At 54.5% G+C, this 17,569-nt stretch overlaps 2 protein-coding genes across 3 annotated transcripts; both read left to right on the top strand.

Moving 5' to 3' along the window:
- Nucleotides 1-774: 774 nt before the first annotated feature.
- TMED4 (transmembrane p24 trafficking protein 4) lies at nt 775-3,958 on the top strand. The gene is made up of 5 exons (XM_046670558.1): nt 775-1,294; nt 1,470-1,570; nt 1,735-1,860; nt 2,119-2,265; nt 2,906-3,958. The coding sequence occupies exons 1-5, from the start codon at nt 790-792 to the stop codon at nt 3,053-3,055; spliced, it is 1,029 nt and encodes a 342-aa protein (XP_046526514.1). The 5' UTR covers nt 775-789; the 3' UTR covers nt 3,056-3,958.
- Nucleotides 3,959-7,010: 3,052 nt separating this feature from the next.
- On the top strand, nt 7,011-17,281 carry DDX56 (DEAD-box helicase 56). 2 transcript variants are annotated; one of them, XM_046670184.1, is made up of 14 exons: nt 7,011-7,122; nt 7,210-7,371; nt 7,976-8,136; nt 8,281-8,451; nt 8,581-8,671; nt 9,241-9,485; nt 9,811-9,930; nt 10,542-10,655; nt 10,750-10,844; nt 11,933-12,006; nt 12,127-12,216; nt 12,835-12,940; nt 13,945-14,018; nt 14,429-17,281. In XM_046670184.1, exons 1-14 carry the CDS (start codon nt 7,063-7,065, stop codon nt 14,504-14,506), a joined length of 1,641 nt encoding a protein of 546 aa, XP_046526140.1. In that variant the 5' UTR covers nt 7,011-7,062; the 3' UTR covers nt 14,507-17,281. The 2 variants fall into 2 exon arrangements, with proteins under 2 accessions (XP_046526140.1, XP_046526141.1); XM_046670185.1 differs by lacking the exon at nt 9,811-9,930.
- The last annotated feature ends 288 nt before the right edge of the window (nt 17,282-17,569 follow it).

Below are 17,569 nucleotides of genomic sequence, written 5' to 3'. Positions count from 1 at the left end.
CTATGTTTAGCAAGGAAGGCAGAGCAAGCACTGGGACCCCACCCACACTTCTCACTGGCCTATCGGAGCCACCAAGCCCAGTTTCGTTCTGCTCAACATCTCTATCCACTGGGACCCAAATCACTGCAGGCCAGCGGAGACCCGGGCCCCCAACTGTGGATGAGCTCCAGTTGTCGTGACTGTGTGTCCCAAACCTTCACTGCGGGGACAGTGAGCGGACTGACGAGTTGACACAAACTGCTAGGGGTTTGGGGTACAAAGGCGAAGACGCTGCCAAGCCCTGGCTTTAAGAGCAAATACTGAAAATGGGACATTGGGGCCGTGTCCCCCACCTCTTCCCCCCGCTGAGCGCACCCAGGTGACTTTAACCGGTCAATACTTCAGTGTGTACCCCTAACAGGGAGGGCCAGAAAATCACACCGCAATACCGTGATTACATGCAACAAAACCGACGACACCTCACTATCAAGACGCCCCGTCCGTGTTGGTCGGTCTGCATCTCCGTCCACGTAAGGCGCCCCCTCCCCCGGTTACGGCCCCCAAAGTCAGCACATGGCCCTCCTGCACCCCCAAAAGGGCGCTCACCCCGGAGCCCGCCTGGCCGGGTCTTGGTGAGGGCCCGTCGGTGCCCCGACTCCATCTCTCCCGGCCGTGCGAGAACCCTGACCCTGGCCGCTCCGCGGATCCGTGTTTCCAGATTTGGGGCGCGGGGCACCGTCAGCCCGCCCCTCAGCGCCGCGGGACCCTCACCCACCGCGCGGGCCAGACTGGAAGCCGGGCGCGAGGGGAATGAGGCGAAGCTACGCAGGGCGAGGGTATCTGTCTGTGCGTGCGTACTCCCCGAGCGCCCGCGCTGCGCCCCCTGAGAGCTGGGCGCAGGCAAGCGCATGCGACCTAGGTGAAAGGCGCCCGTTGGCAAGCGTCGGGCCCGACTACGCATCCGGGAAGCTGGACGAGGACTCCACCAATCTGGGCGTGTGGCGCATGCGCACTCTCCGCTCGGCTGTACTGCGTGGCCAAGAAGACCGACGCAGGGCGGACGTCACCGCGCACGCGCGCTCTGCGCCAGGCCGTACTGCGTCACCTGGGAGCGAGGCGCCTGCGCGCGCATGCGCGCCGGGCGAAGGGCGTGAGATGGCGGGTGTCGGGGCCCGAGGACGGTTGGTGATGGGTTGGCCGGTGCTGCTGCTGCTCGCGTTGTGCGCGGCGGGCGCCCGGGGCCTCTATTTCCATATCGGCGAGACCGAGAAGCGCTGCTTCATCGAGGAAATCCCCGACGAGACCATGGTCATCGGTCAGGCGGGGCGAGGGTGGACGGGGCCCTGCGTGTCCCCCCGGCGCGGCTGCGGCTCCCCGCTCCTGGCGGCGCCCGGAGGACGCCGGGTCGAGCAGCGCCCCCTGCCCGGCGCTCCGGGAGTGTGGGAGCCGGGCAGAGCTGGCGGGTTGTGACAGCTCTGTCTGCTCCGCAGGGAACTACCGCACCCAGATGTGGGATAAGCAGAAGGAGGTCTTCCTGCCCTCGACCCCCGGCCTGGGCATGCACGTGGAGGTGAAGGACCCTGAAGGCAAGGTAGGGCTACCGCTGGTCGCCCTGCGCTGTGGCATGGGCGCCTTGCAGACTGTATCAGGCATCCTTCACAGAGCCGTTTGGGACGTACAGAGCTCAGGGGACATGCGCTGCGGTTGGAGAGGTCAGAGTACAGGTGGGGGCTTTCACTGACTGCTCTGTTGCAGGTGGTGCTCTCCCGACAGTACGGCTCAGAGGGACGCTTCACCTTTACTTCCCACACTCCTGGTGAACATCAGATTTGCCTGCACTCCAACTCTACCAGGATGGCTCTCTTCGCTGGTGGCAGGCTGGTAAGAGAATTTTCTCTTTGGCCACAACTGGGACTCTCTCACTTGCTTCCAAAGTTTTGATTTACCACCATCATCATTTGTGACACTTTGTGGCACAGTCACAAGTGAGACAGATGTTGCCCTTTGGCCCCGCACCCAGGGACAAGAGTGGGTTCCATAGCCTGGAACAGACACTCAGAGGCCCCATCACTCTGACACTGTAACTTCAGAGTGTTTCTGACTTTGTTGCTATGGGGTTCCAACCCCGTTTCCTTTTAGCGTGTGCACCTAGACATCCAGGTTGGGGAGCATGCCAACAACTACCCTGAGATCGCTGCCAAGGATAAACTGACAGAGCTGCAGCTCCGAGCCCGCCAGTTGCTTGATCAGGTGGAACAGATCCAGAAAGAACAGGATTACCAAAGGGTAAGGGCATATCACTGTCATTGGACATGGCAGTTGATCTTTTACCCACGACACCTACTCGAAGTTTCTGCTTGGGGCCTTCTCTGCATGGGAGATCAGTTGTTAGGGGAATAGAATGGAGAGATCAGTGTAGATAGCGGGGTTTGTTTTTTTTATCACTGAGGAAGATTCACCCTGAGCTAACATCTGTTGTCAGTCTTCCTGTTTTTTTGTGTGAGCTGCTGCCACAGCATGGCTGCTGATGAGTGTTGTAGGTCTATGCTCCAGAACTGAACCTAGGCTGCTGAAGTGGAGCATGCCAAATTTAACCACTAGGCCATGGGGGCTGGCCCTAGATAGCCATTTTTAAGCTTTGCAAATTAAAGTGAGGAGAGGAGAGGTCACAATGTAGCATAGCCATTGCCTGCTTGTTGACCTTGGAATCTTGCTTGAAATGGTAGGAGCATGATTTCTGGTCTAGCAGATACGCCTGAGGATGGGCAGTATTGACATACTTTCTTGGGGCACTCCCAATGGAATCAGGCAGCATTCCAGAAGGCATTTGGTCTCGCAGTTGAGTAGTCACAAGGGAGGGAGGGGCCTTGCAATAGCCGGGACCATCTCTCCAGCACTTCTAATCCTGGGTTGTTATGCCACACAGTATCGTGAAGAACGCTTCCGTCTGACCAGTGAGAGCACCAACCAGAGAGTCCTGTGGTGGTCCATTGCTCAGACTGTCATCCTCATCCTCACTGGCATCTGGCAGATGCGTCACCTCAAGAGCTTCTTTGAAGCCAAGAAGCTGGTGTAGTGTCCTCTCCGAATGACCCTTCCCTCTCCAACTATTTGGTACTTTCCCCACCCAATAATACCTTATCCACCTGGATTTTGAGGGAAAAAAATGAAAAAAGAACATAAGCCACACTGGTTCCATGGCGGCAAAGCATTCAGATCAGCCACTTGTTAACACTGGTTCTCAAGGACACAAGACATTGGTCCAAACTTTCAAAGATCTGTTTTGAGATGTGGGCGGAGTTGGAACTGACCCAGGACTCAGTCTTCTTTCACCTCCAGGGATTCCCCTCTATCCTGTCACAAAACGAGCAAATGAAAAATCTCTCCGACTCCTTTAACTTCCCCCTCTGTCTGCTTACACAGTAGGCGACTGAAATGCCCCACCCAGGAGGCCCCGCCTCATTGCTCTCCGCATCAGTCCTGGGTTCACTCAGTGGCTTTGTGAATGTAAATAAGGGGCAGGTCTTGGCCCCAGAGAATTGAAATGTTTTTTCTATGTATTAGAACTATTTTTTGATAAATTATATATTTTCCTTCCTAGTTGAAGTGTTCCTGCCTGTGTGTGACTAGATGAAAACATCAGGGCGGTCCCCTCTGCATTCTGTTTAGACACACATTTTTGATAACTACCATGGCAACTCTCAGGATGTCAGCGGTGTGTGGGCCAGATAGCAGACGTCACTGCTGCTCTCAGGGCCTTATCAGAGGGCCAAGCAGAGAATTCTGAGACACCTGTGACTTCCGTGACACAGGACCTCAGAGTCCAAGCAAGGTAGTGGCAGAGCTGGCACGGGCAGGGCACTCTTACTCTCCCTCTCCCCTTTACCTTTATTTAAGCTGTTGTAAATGTTTTCCTCATGGGAACCAGATTTGGTTCTTTATACAGGTTTTTCCAGTGAAATAAAAGGTGTTGTAGTAACTATGTATGAAATGAAATAAGAGGTTGTGGGCAGAGGGGAGGCACAAAGGGAAATGGAGGAAAGGCTCGTGGCCGGGACTCCCTCTGTGGTTGACCTGGAGTGGGTTCCCACGTGTGGCTCCCGAGGCAGGGTTTGGCCTGACAGGAGTCTCCAGGGGTGTGGGAACGGACAGGGTGGTTGCTCACCCATTCATGGAGGTCAGCCAAGCAGACCTGTCAGCAAGGAGTCATGTGAGGAGATTAAGTACCTGTTTCTCAGCCCCCCAGAATCAGAAATTTAAACAGATCTAAGTACACTTCCCTCATGCTTGTCTGCTGTATAAAACTTAATACCATTAATTATCCATACTTGACATTTTCTTTTATGGTTTTATTTATTACATGTTTATTTAAAATACATTATTTATTCTTTATCTGACCTAAAGAACTAAATTCTTCTTTTTCTTTTTATGTCCTATGCTGTCCCATATATGTACCTATTTTTACTTATAAAAATATATGCAATTTAGTTCTATAGGCTTTGTCATTTAATATTTCTGTAAGTAGTTTTTAAATTCTACATATTCCTCATTTCTAATTCTGGATGGCCATGTAACAGTCCAATGAAGTGAAATGCCATAATTTATTCAAAATCTTTAGCTACTTAAAATAGCTTTCAGTTTTCTTCATGTTAGAATTAACACAGGGAAAGTCAGATGCCCTTGGAACTAGTTAACTGTGGGGACCTCTGGCCTGAGGCTCTTGGAGTATGGGACATGTCACAAAGAGAACACGTTTCTGCTCTGGCTGTTAGAGAAGTCCAGCAAGCAAAGCACACACTGGAGCCTGGGCTGTATGAGGACAGAAAACTACAGAGAAGAGCTGGGGTAACTTCAACAGGTCTGTCCAGCATTAGAAGAAATCGAGTGCATTTTGATTATGCCAATAGGTCAGTATGTCCTGGATTTCTCCTCTTGTGAATTTTTGATAGGAAAGGGGGTGGAGTAAGGACAAATGTGGCAGTGCATTACACTTTTACACTTATGAGGCAGGTGGAATATCGATGGCCAGAGGATGGGCCAACAAGTGGCGGCTCTGGAGAGAAGGATTTCCATACTGGTGTGTGGTTTTCAGAGATAAATTATGGCCTAAGAAAATTTTTTTAGAAAATAGCTTGGCTACATCCAAGGAATTCTGATGATTTTCCCCCCAATACTACCTTGATTCCATTGTGAAATTTTTGCTTTCTTAGACTATATAACATCCTTACCATACAGCCTTCTACCCCCTTAACACACAAAAAAAGGTGAGCAGGGAGCAGTTCTACTCCTTCTGTCCTGGTGTGGTCCCCAGCTGTCTTTGGTCCCAGCCTCACTTTACCTGAGGTGCATGAACTGCACTCTGTTCTCACCATAACAACCACCAGAGTCTAACCTATAGTACTCTTGCTGGGCCCATGTCAGAGCAGATGCATAGGGTCATCTGGGAAACGGGTCCACTCCGATTAAGTAGACTTATGTTTGGGGTGATGTAATAGGCAGAATAATGGCCCCCCGAAGATGTCCATGTCCTAATCCCTGGAACCTGTGAATGTGTTACCTAACATGGCAAAGGGGAATTAAGATTGCTGTCCGCTGATTTTAAAGTCAGATTAGCATCCTGGATTATCTTGGTGGGCCCAATGTCATCACAAGTTTCTTTAGAAGTGGAAGAGGGAGGCAAAGGAAGGTCACAGTGATGCCATGTGAGGACTCAATCCACTATTGCTGGCTTTGAAGATGGAGGAAGGGGGCCACAAGCCAAGCTGGGGAAGGCAAGCAACAGATTATCCTAGAGTTTCCAGAAGGGAACGCAGACCTGCCAACATCTCGATTTTAGCCCAGTGGGACCTGTATCTGACTTCTGACCTAGAGAACCATAATTTTGGTTTTTTTCAGAGTAAGATTCACCCTGAGCTAACATCTGTGCCAATCTTCCTCTGTTTTGTATTTGGGTTGCCACCACAGCATGGCTGTGGTTTAGGTCTGTGACTGGGAACCAAACCTGGGCCGCTGAAGCAGAGCATGGTGAACCGTGGGGCAAGCCCAAATTTGTGTTGTTTTAAGCCACCAAGTTTGTGGTACTTCGTTACAGCAGCTATGAGAAACTAATACAGGTGGGGACCAAGCATCCTTTTTAACCAAGCTGTGCAGGTAGCTGATGGGCAGCCAAATTTGGGAACCCCAGACAACCTACCTTCCTCTTTCTCTCATGCTACTCATTCTTCTGATCCTCCTCTTTGTACAATCCAATTGCTGTGGCCTGTCCTTTGTACTGTCTGTGGCCCTGAACCTTACCCCAGCCACTCGGTGGCCTTTACACATGCTGGTACACCCAGTGTCACTTGCTTTCTGTTTTCAAAGCCCCATTCATTCTCCTATGTCCCCATGACTGCTACAGGCATTACAGCCCTGGAACACATCTGCCAGTGCACTTCTGAGCATAGTAGGTAGTAGAGAATTTAGTGCTCAGACACACACTGCAGAGAGATGCCCTAGATGCATCAGGGTAGGAGAAGCCGCGGGACTCCACAATGGGTGGGAAATAACGCCGTAAGCTACCACTGCCGGTATGCCTGCTCTTAGGGAGAATACATACGAGCTCTCTGATCATTCATGTATTTGTTAATGTACGTATAACTACTGGCATAATCCTGTGGGCCACACTGTTGAGACAAGCACTAACTAAAGTAAAGCGATTAGCACACAACTACGTGGACCAACTTGCGGGTTGTCTGACTCGAGGTGGGCAGAGGCAGGCACGGAGGGGACTTGTGGGTAGGGCCCCTACCACAGGTGACCGTGACCCAGCAAGGCGTTAGGAAGCACGTCAGGGCACAGGAGAGGACCCGTGGGGCTCCTAGACGACCTCCAACTCCCGGCCATCCGCCACCTCTCCCGTGAAACCCCCGGGTCCCGCTCGGCGTTGCAGCCTCAGAACCCCGCCCGCCGGAGCACCGGAAGCCTGCGCCCAGCACTTCCGGGAGGTGAGGGTTCCTCCGAAGCTGATTGGTAGTTGCTTTGACCCGCCCACTCGTGGCGTGGTCTCCCTGCCGCGCGTGCGCGCCGTCATTCCAAACCGGCAGCATGGCGGAGCCAGAAGCCTTGGGCTTCGAACACATGGGCCTCGATCCCCGGCTCCTGCAGGTACCACGCGGGCTGAGGAGTCGGGCCGACGTGGCGGGCGGCCGCGGCAAGGCACCCCGCCACCTTAACCCCTCTCGTCTCTCTTAGGCCGTCACCGACCTGGGCTGGTCACGCCCCACGCTGATCCAGGAGAAGGCTATCCCGTTGGCCCTGGAGGGGAAGGACCTCCTGGCTCGGGCCCGTACAGGCTCGGGGAAGACGGCTGCCTATGCCATCCCCATGCTGCAGCTGCTGCTCCACAGGAAGGCGGTAGGTGGCAGGAGGGGCCCCAAAAGCCGGCAAGGGAGATGCAGGCGTCTGATTGCCCGCTTTGCCCTCCTGGAACTCCGTGTCGTCCTCCTTTTCCCTCCCTAGTCTTTCCCAAGAACCAGGCTTTCTTTTGGCCTCTTATCCATGAAGGCTGGCCTGAGAGAACCTGGTGCTGTTGTGGCAGACACTTTGGGCTGGAACTCAGGTTACCTGGCTTGTAGTGCAATTTCTGCTACCACCGTTGTTTGTGTATTCTGGAGTAAATCACCTTCTTTTTCCTACTCTAAAAAGTGGGCACATCTCCTCTCCACATCTACTTATGGAATTACTGTGAAACTCCAGTGCCCTAACTGGCGCATTTTAAGTAACTTCGTAACCATCGAGTAAGTTATTTTTTGTGAGAGTCAATGCCTGGGGAAAGAGTCATCCTTTCTACCTTCTAAGGTGGGTAAAAGTAGGTGGGGAGTTGATCAGAACACAACTAAATTGTTGTGTTGCAGTCACAACAGTTGGTATAGATTGCATGGAAGAGGTAGAGAAAAGCATCGGGTGGCCACGATGACACAAGCTGGCAGGCTGAAGCCTTTAATTCGTGCTTTTGCAGACAGGTCCTGCAGTAGAGCAGGCTGTGAGAGGCCTTGTTCTTGTGCCCACCAAGGAACTGGCCCGGCAGGCCCAGTCCATGATTCAGCAACTGGCTGCCTACTGTGCTCGAGACATCCGGGTGGCCAATGTCTCGGCTGCTGAAGACTCAGCCTCTCAGAGGTGGGTGACAACAACAGGACTGCGGGAGAATAAAGCTGCACAAAGATGTGGGGTTGGGTTGTGTGCAGCAAGAAAGAGGGCTGGTCCAGGGTGAGGTCCCAACTGCTACCTTCTCCCCAATCCTGAGGTGTTGCCCACTTGCAGAGCTGTGCTGATGGAGAAGCCTGATGTGGTGGTGGGGACCCCATCTCGCATATTAAACCACTTGCAGCAAGACAGCTTAAAACTGCGAGACTCCCTGGAGCTGCTGGTGGTGGATGAGGCTGATCTTCTTTTCTCCTTTGGCTTTGAGGAAGAACTCAAGAGTCTTCTCTGGTAAGGAAGAGGTGTGTGGCTGGAGGGTATGAGTGGAGACTAGAGCCTGGAATGAGGTGGCCAGAAGTTCAGCTGCCACAATTAGAGGCCCTTAGAGCTGGAGTCTCATGGGGCTCTGTTTCATTTTAGTCACTTGCCCCGGATTTACCAGGCTTTTCTGATGTCGGCTACTTTTAACGAGGATGTACAAGCACTCAAGGAGTTGGTACTACATAACCCGGTAAGGACCCCATGGAAGTGTCTGGAGCTGCTGACATGTGCTACTCAAAGGAGCCCTCTGGTGTTTCGGGTGGAACAAGTGTTAATGGTTTAGCTTTCCTGGTTCTCAGGCACTAGAATCTGGTAGTTGTCAACCTTCCCATCCCCCAATCTAAAGTCACTACCTTGTTCCAGATGTCCCCTGGGGGCTTCAAACTGGGGGCTTCAAACAGGCCTAAAGGCCTGAGCAGGGACCCCCAAGGGGCAGAAGGCTGCTATGAACAGCAGGGCCAAAATTCTAAGGCCGGAGTTCTCACCTTATGTGAAGTTTACTCTTCAGAAAGGTTGCCGCTGTAGGGCTTTCATCCTCGGTATCGTGTTCCTCTTTGTTTTTGCCCCAAGTGCTTTTTGTGTAGTTTTATGTCCTCTGTACCCCACAGCAGTTAGGGTGCTTTGAGTCCTTACATCACACAGTTGAGGGGCCCCCGGTGCGCTGCACTAACATGTTTGTGCTGTGGCTGTTGAGCCAGCGGCTGGCAGCAGCACTTCTGTCTTCTCTTCTTTCCTGACCACAGGCCTGTCATCCCCTAGGTTACCCTCAAATTACAGGAGTCTCAGCTGCCAGGGCCAGAGCAGCTACAGCAGTTTCAGGTGGTCTGTGAGACTGAGGAAGATAAATTTCTGTTGCTGTATGCCCTGCTCAAGCTGTCATTGATTCGGGGCAAGTCTCTGCTGTTTGTCAACACTCTAGAGCGGAGTTACCGGCTGCGCCTGTTCCTGGAGCAGTTCAGCATCCCCACCTGCGTGCTCAATGGAGAGCTCCCACTGCGCTCCAGGTGTGCCACGTCCGATGTCTTGGTTGATCCGTTGAAGTTGGGGATTGGAAAGGGGAGACTCAGTGATGTTCCTGTTCCTTAGGCGCTTGGTAAAGGCCAGGCTCTGGGCTGGCCTGTCAGTTACTGACTTTATTTCTTAGCAATTTCGAGCTACATACTGTTATTCCATCTTCAGCTAAGGCACTTGCAGCACAAAGATTAAGTAGGGGAAGAGTTTAAGAAGAGGGAAGAGTCAGAAAGGAGATGGTTACAGTAGTGCTAGGGGTGGGAGAGGGGCCTCCAGCTTGCTCTTGGGGCTGACCCTCCCTCTGCTCTTGGACCACAGATGCCACATCATCTCACAGTTCAACCAAGGCTTCTACGACTGTGTCATAGCAACTGATGCCGAAGTCCTGGGGGCCCCAGTCAAGGGCAAGCGTCAGAGCAAAGGGCCCAAGGGAGACAGGTGATCCTTGTTTCTCTCCTTTTCCCCGCCCTTCCCAGGGAGACCTGTTTTTCAGCCTTTCAGAAGACTTTGAAACCAGAGTGCAGAGTGGAGCAGGAGCCAGACATTCCAGGCCTGGCTGCTAGCGTAGCCCACGGAGCCCTTGCTCAGCTGCCTGGGTCTGGAGAAGGGGAGTGAAGCGCAGGCCTGTGTGTACTCCTTGGGCAGCATCGAGGGCAAGGTCGCCTGAGTTGTTGCCACACCGTCCTGTGAGGGGAGATGGCCCAGCTTGTACTGGGTGTGCGGCTGTTACTTGCGGGGAATATATTTCTGATGGGGAGAGGGGAGTCCCCAGTTTGTCTTCTTATGGGTTGGCTGGCTAGAGATGGTTCTTGGATTGCCCTCTGGGCCAGTGAGTTCCGCTGTTGCCGAAGACCTGAGGTCAGGGCAAGAGTTTGGCCGCCCTGCTACCCTCGTTCCTGGAACAGTTGTCTTAATAGAGTCTTATGTGTATTAGGGTCCTGGGGTTTCCTACAGGGCTTTGCTTAGAGGTATTGCTGATTGAATTTGCTTGAGAAGACCTGCCCGGAGAAGAGGAGGGGTCAGACTGATGTTAGGACATTTCCCTGCAGGGCCTCTGATCCAGAAGCAGGTGTGGCCCGGGGCATAGACTTCCACCACGTGTGCGCTGTGCTCAACTTTGATCTACCCCCAACCCCTGAGGCTTACATCCATCGAGCTGGCAGGTGGGAGAGCTGGGGCGAGGTGGGCTGGGTACCTGGGCAGTGGGCACGTTGCAGGACTCGGGCTGGAGACACAGTCTGGGCCATATGTTTACAGGACAGCGCGCGCCAACAACCCAGGCATTGTATTGACCTTCGTGCTGCCCACAGAGCAGTCCCACCTGGGCAAGATCGAGGAGCTTCTTGGCGGAGGTAAGAACCCTGTTCCCCTTGGCCTGTGCCAGGGCCAGGCTTCTCCCGAGATGCCTTAGACCCAGTGATGGTAATGGCAGCAGGGACACTGGTGTGAGCAGCAGCCACTCTCATGCCTGGCACAGCTATGTACCATGTCCCACATTCCATCCTTGTCCTGCCCTGGGTGGCGGGTACTGTCCCCCTTTGCAGATGAGTCAGCTGACGTCTAGAGCCATCAGGTAGTCCAAAGTCATGTTTACTGTCTACCTTAAAGGGCAGAAGGGCCGAGGGAGGGGAGGAAGATAGTTCTGGGAGATGGGGAAGTGGCTGGTGGTATCTCAGGAGACGACCCTGGGAGAGGGAGCTGCTTGGGGCTCTTCACTGACTCAAGTTGTGTCAAGCCCCAGCCCTGGATTGTGCAGACAGCGAGGTTGTGCTGCACTTGGGGCAGCCAGTTCCAGGCAGCAAGAAGCGGACGGTGGAGGAGGAGTGGGCAGGGCTACCCACCACCCAGGAGGTTATGGGTAGGGGTGCAGACAGGGCTCCTGTGGGGCCTCACTCAACGCCTGAGGCAGGGGGCCAGGGAAGGATACATTTCACTGAGATGGTGTCAAGCCTCTGGGCTCGTGGGGAAGGTGACTCGGGTACCGCTTGGTGGGGAAGCCAGAGGTGACACTGGGCCTTGCCTTTGTGCCAGGTTCCCTTATCTGGAATGGGTGATGCTGGTTTGTCATGAATGCTGGGTAGTCCTGTCTGCTGCTACGACAGCTTAGAAGGGTGCCTGACCATGAGGTGCCACTGGTCCTTACTGCCTTGGGCTGTCATGGTGTCCTTGTAGCCAGAGCAGCCTTGAGGGGGAGGGAGGTGGTTGGGTGACTAGGTCCTGAGGCTGAGGCATGTGTTGGGCACCAGGACTGGGGACGACAGGCTGCCCTGGCCACGGCATCATGGAGCACCTTTCGTGAGCTGTCATGAAACCCGGGAAGGCGTGGACTGGGTCCCTGACTGCCTCACCCCAGGGAGTATGGGAGGCTCTGAGTGCGAGGCCCCCAGTAGACCCTGTGCTGAGCCATTTCAGGGGGCCCTCACTGCTGCCTTCTCCACAGAAAGCACAGCCCCTGTCCTGCTTCCCTACCAGTTCCGCATGGAGGAGATTGAGGGCTTCCGCTACCGCTGCAGGGTGAGTGGGACAGGGTGGGGAGCGGAGTAGTTGGGCCGGGGATCCGACCCTTGCTGCTGAGTGGCCGGGTATGGCGGAGGATTCGTGCAGCTGCACTGTGCTGACCTTTGGTCTCCCCAGGACGCCATGCGCTCAGTGACTAAACAGTCCATTCGAGAGGCGAGATTGAAGGAGATCAAGGAGGAGCTTCTGCACTCAGAGAAGCTCAAGGTGAGAGGGGTCGGGGGGAGGAAGGAAGGGGCAGAGGTGTGGAACTTTCGGAGATTGCCCTTGGAGACTGGCCGAGCTCTGAGTGGTGAGGGGCAGCAAATGGCAGAGAGCTGTGCTTTCGTCAGGTTGATGGGAGGAAATAGGCCAGGAGCAGGTGAGGCAGCCCACGGCTCTCCTGGAGGTCAGTCATGGTAGACAGTTGCCGTGTTCATCAGAACAATGACTTCTGGAGTTTCTGCTCTTGACAGAGTTGTGAATGTGCGCGATCACACATGTGCCTGTGTTTGTCACAGCATTGTTAGGATTTCAAAGGGGAACCGCTTGAGTGTCACATAGGGACGCACTCAACAAACAGGTGCAGCATTACCCAGACAGGAAAGGTCAAGGTGGCAGTCTGTGTGACACTGCGGAGCAATGTCTAGCATGTCACCCAGGGAGAGGGGTGCGGTGTGCTATGTTTTCACAGAAGAGGGCTGTGAATGTGGACGCAGAGCGCCTGAGGGGAAACGAGAAGCCAGACGTCCAAAATTCTGAAACACAGATTAGCTGTTCAAAACCCCCCTGTGAACTGGCACCAGGAAGACTAACCCCACAGTGCTTGCTTCTCTCCCCCGTCAGACATACTTTGAAGACAACCCCAGGGACCTCCAGCTGCTGCGGCATGACCTGCCCTTGCACCCCGCCGTCGTGAAGCCTCACCTGGGCCACGTCCCCGACTACCTGGGTGAGCAGAGCCTGGGGGGAGCCCTGGGGCAGGAATGGCATCCTTCCTGGTCTGTGTGCTGGGCTGACACAGGACCGTGGAGACTGGCCAGCAAACACGTCACAGACACAAATGTGCAGACAATCACTCGCTTGAACGCACCTGCACAATTACCCCAGTAGCTGTTTCTCTCTTTGTTGGGGAGTCGAGGAACCTGAGGCAGTCCAGAGGCCCTGTGCCTGATGCAGTGGCAGACCCGGCGCTTAAGGCCAGCGGTCTTGCTCCACAGCCTGGCGCATTGAAAGAATGAGCCCATAACTGGCCACTTAGCTACCTGTGTATGGAAGGGAGTGACCGGGTGTGATAGAGGGTTGTGGGCTCAAGGCAGTGGTGCTTGTGCTGGAGAAGACTCGGAACTCGTAACCTGGCGAAGCTGGGCTGGGTGGCTGGAGTCTCTAGAGTAGTCGGCACGGGAAGAGAGAGGACCTGCCTGAGCCTTGTGTCAGCGGGATGCCCAGCTTGCAGTCGGGAGGTCAGGGATGGACCCTGTGAGTAGTTTCTGTGGTGCAGACAAGGCCAAAGCCCGACCAGCTGGTTCTTTCATGCAGCCGTTACACCTGGGCTGCATCTTGTATGTGATATCTTTGGTTATGAGCATGTGTGACTTTTATGCTGAAAATGCTTGCAATGGATTAAGGGAGAAGAATGGTGAGGGCAGGTTCCCCAAGGACAGTGAGCTAGAGGGGACACCGGCTGGGGTCCTGGTCCAAGGAACGAGGAGGGAGAGAGAGAGGAGGGGTGGGACGAGACTCCATCTTCTTTCACAGAGGAGCAAGGTCATTTGCCAAGAGCGTGTGTCTGGGAGGCTGAGGGGCCAGGGTGGGGCGGCCAGGTACTTGGGGGCTTGTTGGGACCCGGGTGGCCTGGTCAGATTGGACTTGATACTGTGCCAAGGGCTGAGAGGGGGTGGGATCAGGGCACAACGGGACGAGGTGGCAGCTGCTGAGGCCACATGTCTCTTCCAGTTCCTTCTGCTCTTCGTGGCCTTGTCCACCCTCGCAAGAAACGAAAGAAGCCGTCCTCCTCTAAGAAGGCCAAGGTATGTTCTCTGGGGCCTTGGCGACAGCTGCAGGGCTCATCTTTTACCTCGTTTCATTGTCACCAAGGTGCACATGCCCTGCCCTTGAGAGGGAGGAGTGAGGCCCCAAGAACTGGCTCCAGACTCCTGCCTGCCAGGTCAAAGTCATGGGGGCCTGGACTCTCCTTCAGCAGCCCACAAACAACTTTAAGTGCAAAGGAAGATCTGCTGTTCTGTCCCCACTTCCCTCCCTGTCCTCAGGCTGCAGGAAGAGGAAGGTGGGGGGGCTGCCCTCTGTGGTGACCACAGCAGTTTCTGTTCTTGGCTTGTGGCCTACAGGGCTGTGCCAAGTGGCAACTCCACCCACTTCTCTTTGTCTGTCTTAGTCTGGGCAGCTAACCTTCAGCTAACCTACAACTTTGCCCCTGTAGAAGGCGAAAACCCAGAACCCACTGCGCAGCTTCAAGCACAGAAGAGAGAAACGCAGACCCACAGCGATGCCCTCCTGAGGTCTTCCAGGCAGCCTCTGCCGTCTTCCCGGGCCTCACAGGGCTGAGCACAGAGCATGCCCTTCCCAGCCTGGACATAGTTGGATTCCTGCCCTGGATGGACTAGACTCCAGGGCAGTCAGAACTGAGGCCATGCAGCTCTGTGGCACTGCCAGCCTGGCGTTTTGCTCTTAACAACAGAATAAAGATTCTAGCTGCCACGGTTTGTGCCTCCTGAGTGTAGGAAGGGACCATCCTGGAAACCTTGGGAATCAGAAACCGCTTCCAGCAGGTGGGGCCTGGCTTTCTGCTGCTGTGAGTGGAGCCTCCTTGGCCAGCAGAGGTCAGCCATGCAGCGCTGCAGCCTAGGGGCCTTTGGGTCCTGGGAGACAGCTGCCCTTGTCCAGGTCTCTGGCCTGGCCCACCGTCGCTCCTGTGGCCTTCCTTTCTGGGATCAGGCTAACCAGCCTCCGTCCCCTGAAGCTCAGAAACGACGTTCCACCACAGGGAAGACAGTCCTTCCTGACTACATCTGGGCCCATTGTAAATTCAGCCTCCCACCTCCTCGGGCAACCGTCTCCTGAGCTCTCTGAGCTGCTCTGATCCTTCAGCACTCCTTGAGTATTTTAAATGCACCAGTGGTGGTGTGACGCGCACATGCCCACTGTGCCTTTGCTCTCCGCTTAGCTGCAAGGCCCCGGCAGCAGACCTTCTCAGCCTGCAGGCTGGGCCTCCCAGCTTTTCCTGCTGTCTGGAGGAGAGGGGACTGCTGACTGTGCCCTTGATGGGCCCACTGGCCTGCTTATCAGTTTCACCATCACCTGCTTTTCAGGCCTCTCCAGGCCAAGCTGGTGAGGAGAAGACCTAGGGAAGGGGAGGGAGACTGGGAGAAAGAAAGAAAATCAGAAGAGCTTGAGTATTTCTTTCACAAAGAAAACCAAGCTGTGGTGTCAGCACAGGTTGGTCTACACGGCTGGGAGGAGGGGGCCTCTGGTTGCTGTCAGGGTGTGGTGGGGCCTTGGGTTGGGGTGTCCGCATTTCCTGCTCTGGTTCTGAGGATTCCCCGTGAGCCAGGCTGTGTGATGGGGGCAGCGTTGGTGCTCAGGTGGGATTATCAGCAAATGTTGTGACATACCAGCCAGGGCAATGCAGCCAGAATTCCTGCAGTCCACCATGGCTCCGGGGCGTTAAGGAGAAGCAGTTAATGGAGCTGAACAAAGACAGCAACTTCACGAGCATCTGCTGGCTGCTGGAACAGCACCCGAGCTTCACGTGTGTCACTCTGTTGTGGAAGGAGATGGGCTGCTGGGCTTCAGTCATGTTGGACCATCCCGCCTGCTTCATGAGAAGCCCTGGATGTTTAGGAAGCCCCCTGCTCTAAAATGGTGTACCAGCCTTGGCCTGGAACAGTTCTTGTCTGTCTGATACTGCCACCTGCAGGTGCCCCCTGCGAATGAGCTTGTAACACAGAACCAGCCCGGATGCAGGAGAGTGGACAATTTGTGTTTCCCCACTGATGTTCTCAAAGGAGTGTGGTCTGGGCTGCATCCCCATCTAGGGACAAAGAAGGGGGCCGGGTGGAGGCCTGGTGGCTGAGTGCTAAATACCAGCTGTGTGCCAAGACCCCTGCTGAGTGTTCTGTTTACTGACTCATATCGTCTCGACAGTCCCGAGGAACATCTGGACCCAAAGCAGGAACCTGTTCAAGTGCATCTCCTGTCCCAGCTAACTCTCCCCCATCTGTTGAAGATCAATGACTCAGCTTTTTGGAAATTACTTGTTCTTGAGACTTTGGTCCCCAAGGGCAATGTCCCCAGGAGGTAATGGTGATCTAGTGGAATTCAGGCAGAGCACCCCTGCCAAAATGCCATCCACTTTGTCCCAGAAGGCAGCATTAGGACCTCTCACCTTGAGGAGGGGCTGTGAGACACTTCTCGTGTGTTTTTCACCACCGTTTCTACATGGAGAAGGAAGACGTGGTTATCTACGGGGGTGGGGCTAACTCCTGGCACTTGGCTCACTCCTCTGGAACATCACAGCTTACGAGTCCACCCATGAGCCCACTGAGAAGCAGTGAGTTGGCATGGCCGTGGCTAGGCTAGAGGACGGGCACGTCAGGGGGTCTTTGTACCAGCTCTAAGAGCTGCCTTTGTGGTGCCTGTCATGTGCCAGCATGGTTGCAGGAGGCGCCTCCCTTGGCCCCCTGGGCCAAGTGAGGGGGAAATGCCCCCTGAAGTGCCTATGTATGGGACATGCCGGCGAGGCCAGGCAGCCTGGGAGCCCCCAGCCCTGGCTCTGTGCCAGTCCCTTGCTGCCCTGTGGGGCGGCTGTGCACACAGCACCGCCTAAACTTTAACGTACACCTGAATCACAAAGGCTTCTCCGAATGCAGGTCTCATCCGGCGGGTCTGGAGCAGGGCCTGAGAGTCTGCATTTCTAGTAACATCCCTCCCTGGGGAGGCCGATGCTTCTGGACTCCAGACCACCTTTGAGAGGCAAGCTTTAATGTCTGCACACCCCTTCATTTTGCAGTTTGGGAAACTGAGACTTGGAGAGAGTAAGTAGCCAGCCTAACACTACCAGCTAAGGCAGAGTGGGAGAGTGCTCAGATCTGTGGGCTGCACTCTGGAACCCAAGGTGAGAGAGCCGGTTTCAGCTCTGTCCCGTCCCTTCTCTGAGCCTGATCTTCATCTGGGGGGGGGGTGCAGTGATGAAGGGTGTAACTTTTTAGCATAAGTATGTCCCATACACTATATGTGATATACTTACACTATAAAAGTACTTGTTTATCTGAAATTCAAATGTAGCTGCTATTTATTTGCTAAATTTGGCGACCCTAGAGTGTGGAACCTTTCTTGCCCTGGCACAGGCTCCTCCAGGAAGCCTTCCTGACCTTTCACCCTTCTCTCTCTGTGTCTTTCTTACTACCTTGACCCTGTTAGGTTCCTCTCTGTGGCCTGTCTCCACCCTAGCCTGGGAATCCTGGAGGCAGGGACCATGCCAGGTTGTTAGTGCGTTCCTGGGCCCAGTGGGAACTTACTCAGTGGTTCATTAGTGCTTTTCCCTTGAGAGTGTCCTGGGTAC

The sequence above is a fragment of the Equus quagga genome, chromosome 8 (assembly GCF_021613505.1).
Source record: "Equus quagga isolate Etosha38 chromosome 8, UCLA_HA_Equagga_1.0, whole genome shotgun sequence".
Taxonomy (NCBI): Eukaryota; Metazoa; Chordata; class Mammalia; order Perissodactyla; family Equidae; genus Equus; species Equus quagga.
Note: the sequence above shows the minus strand (reverse complement) of the source record. Positions and strands in the feature narration are given on the sequence as shown.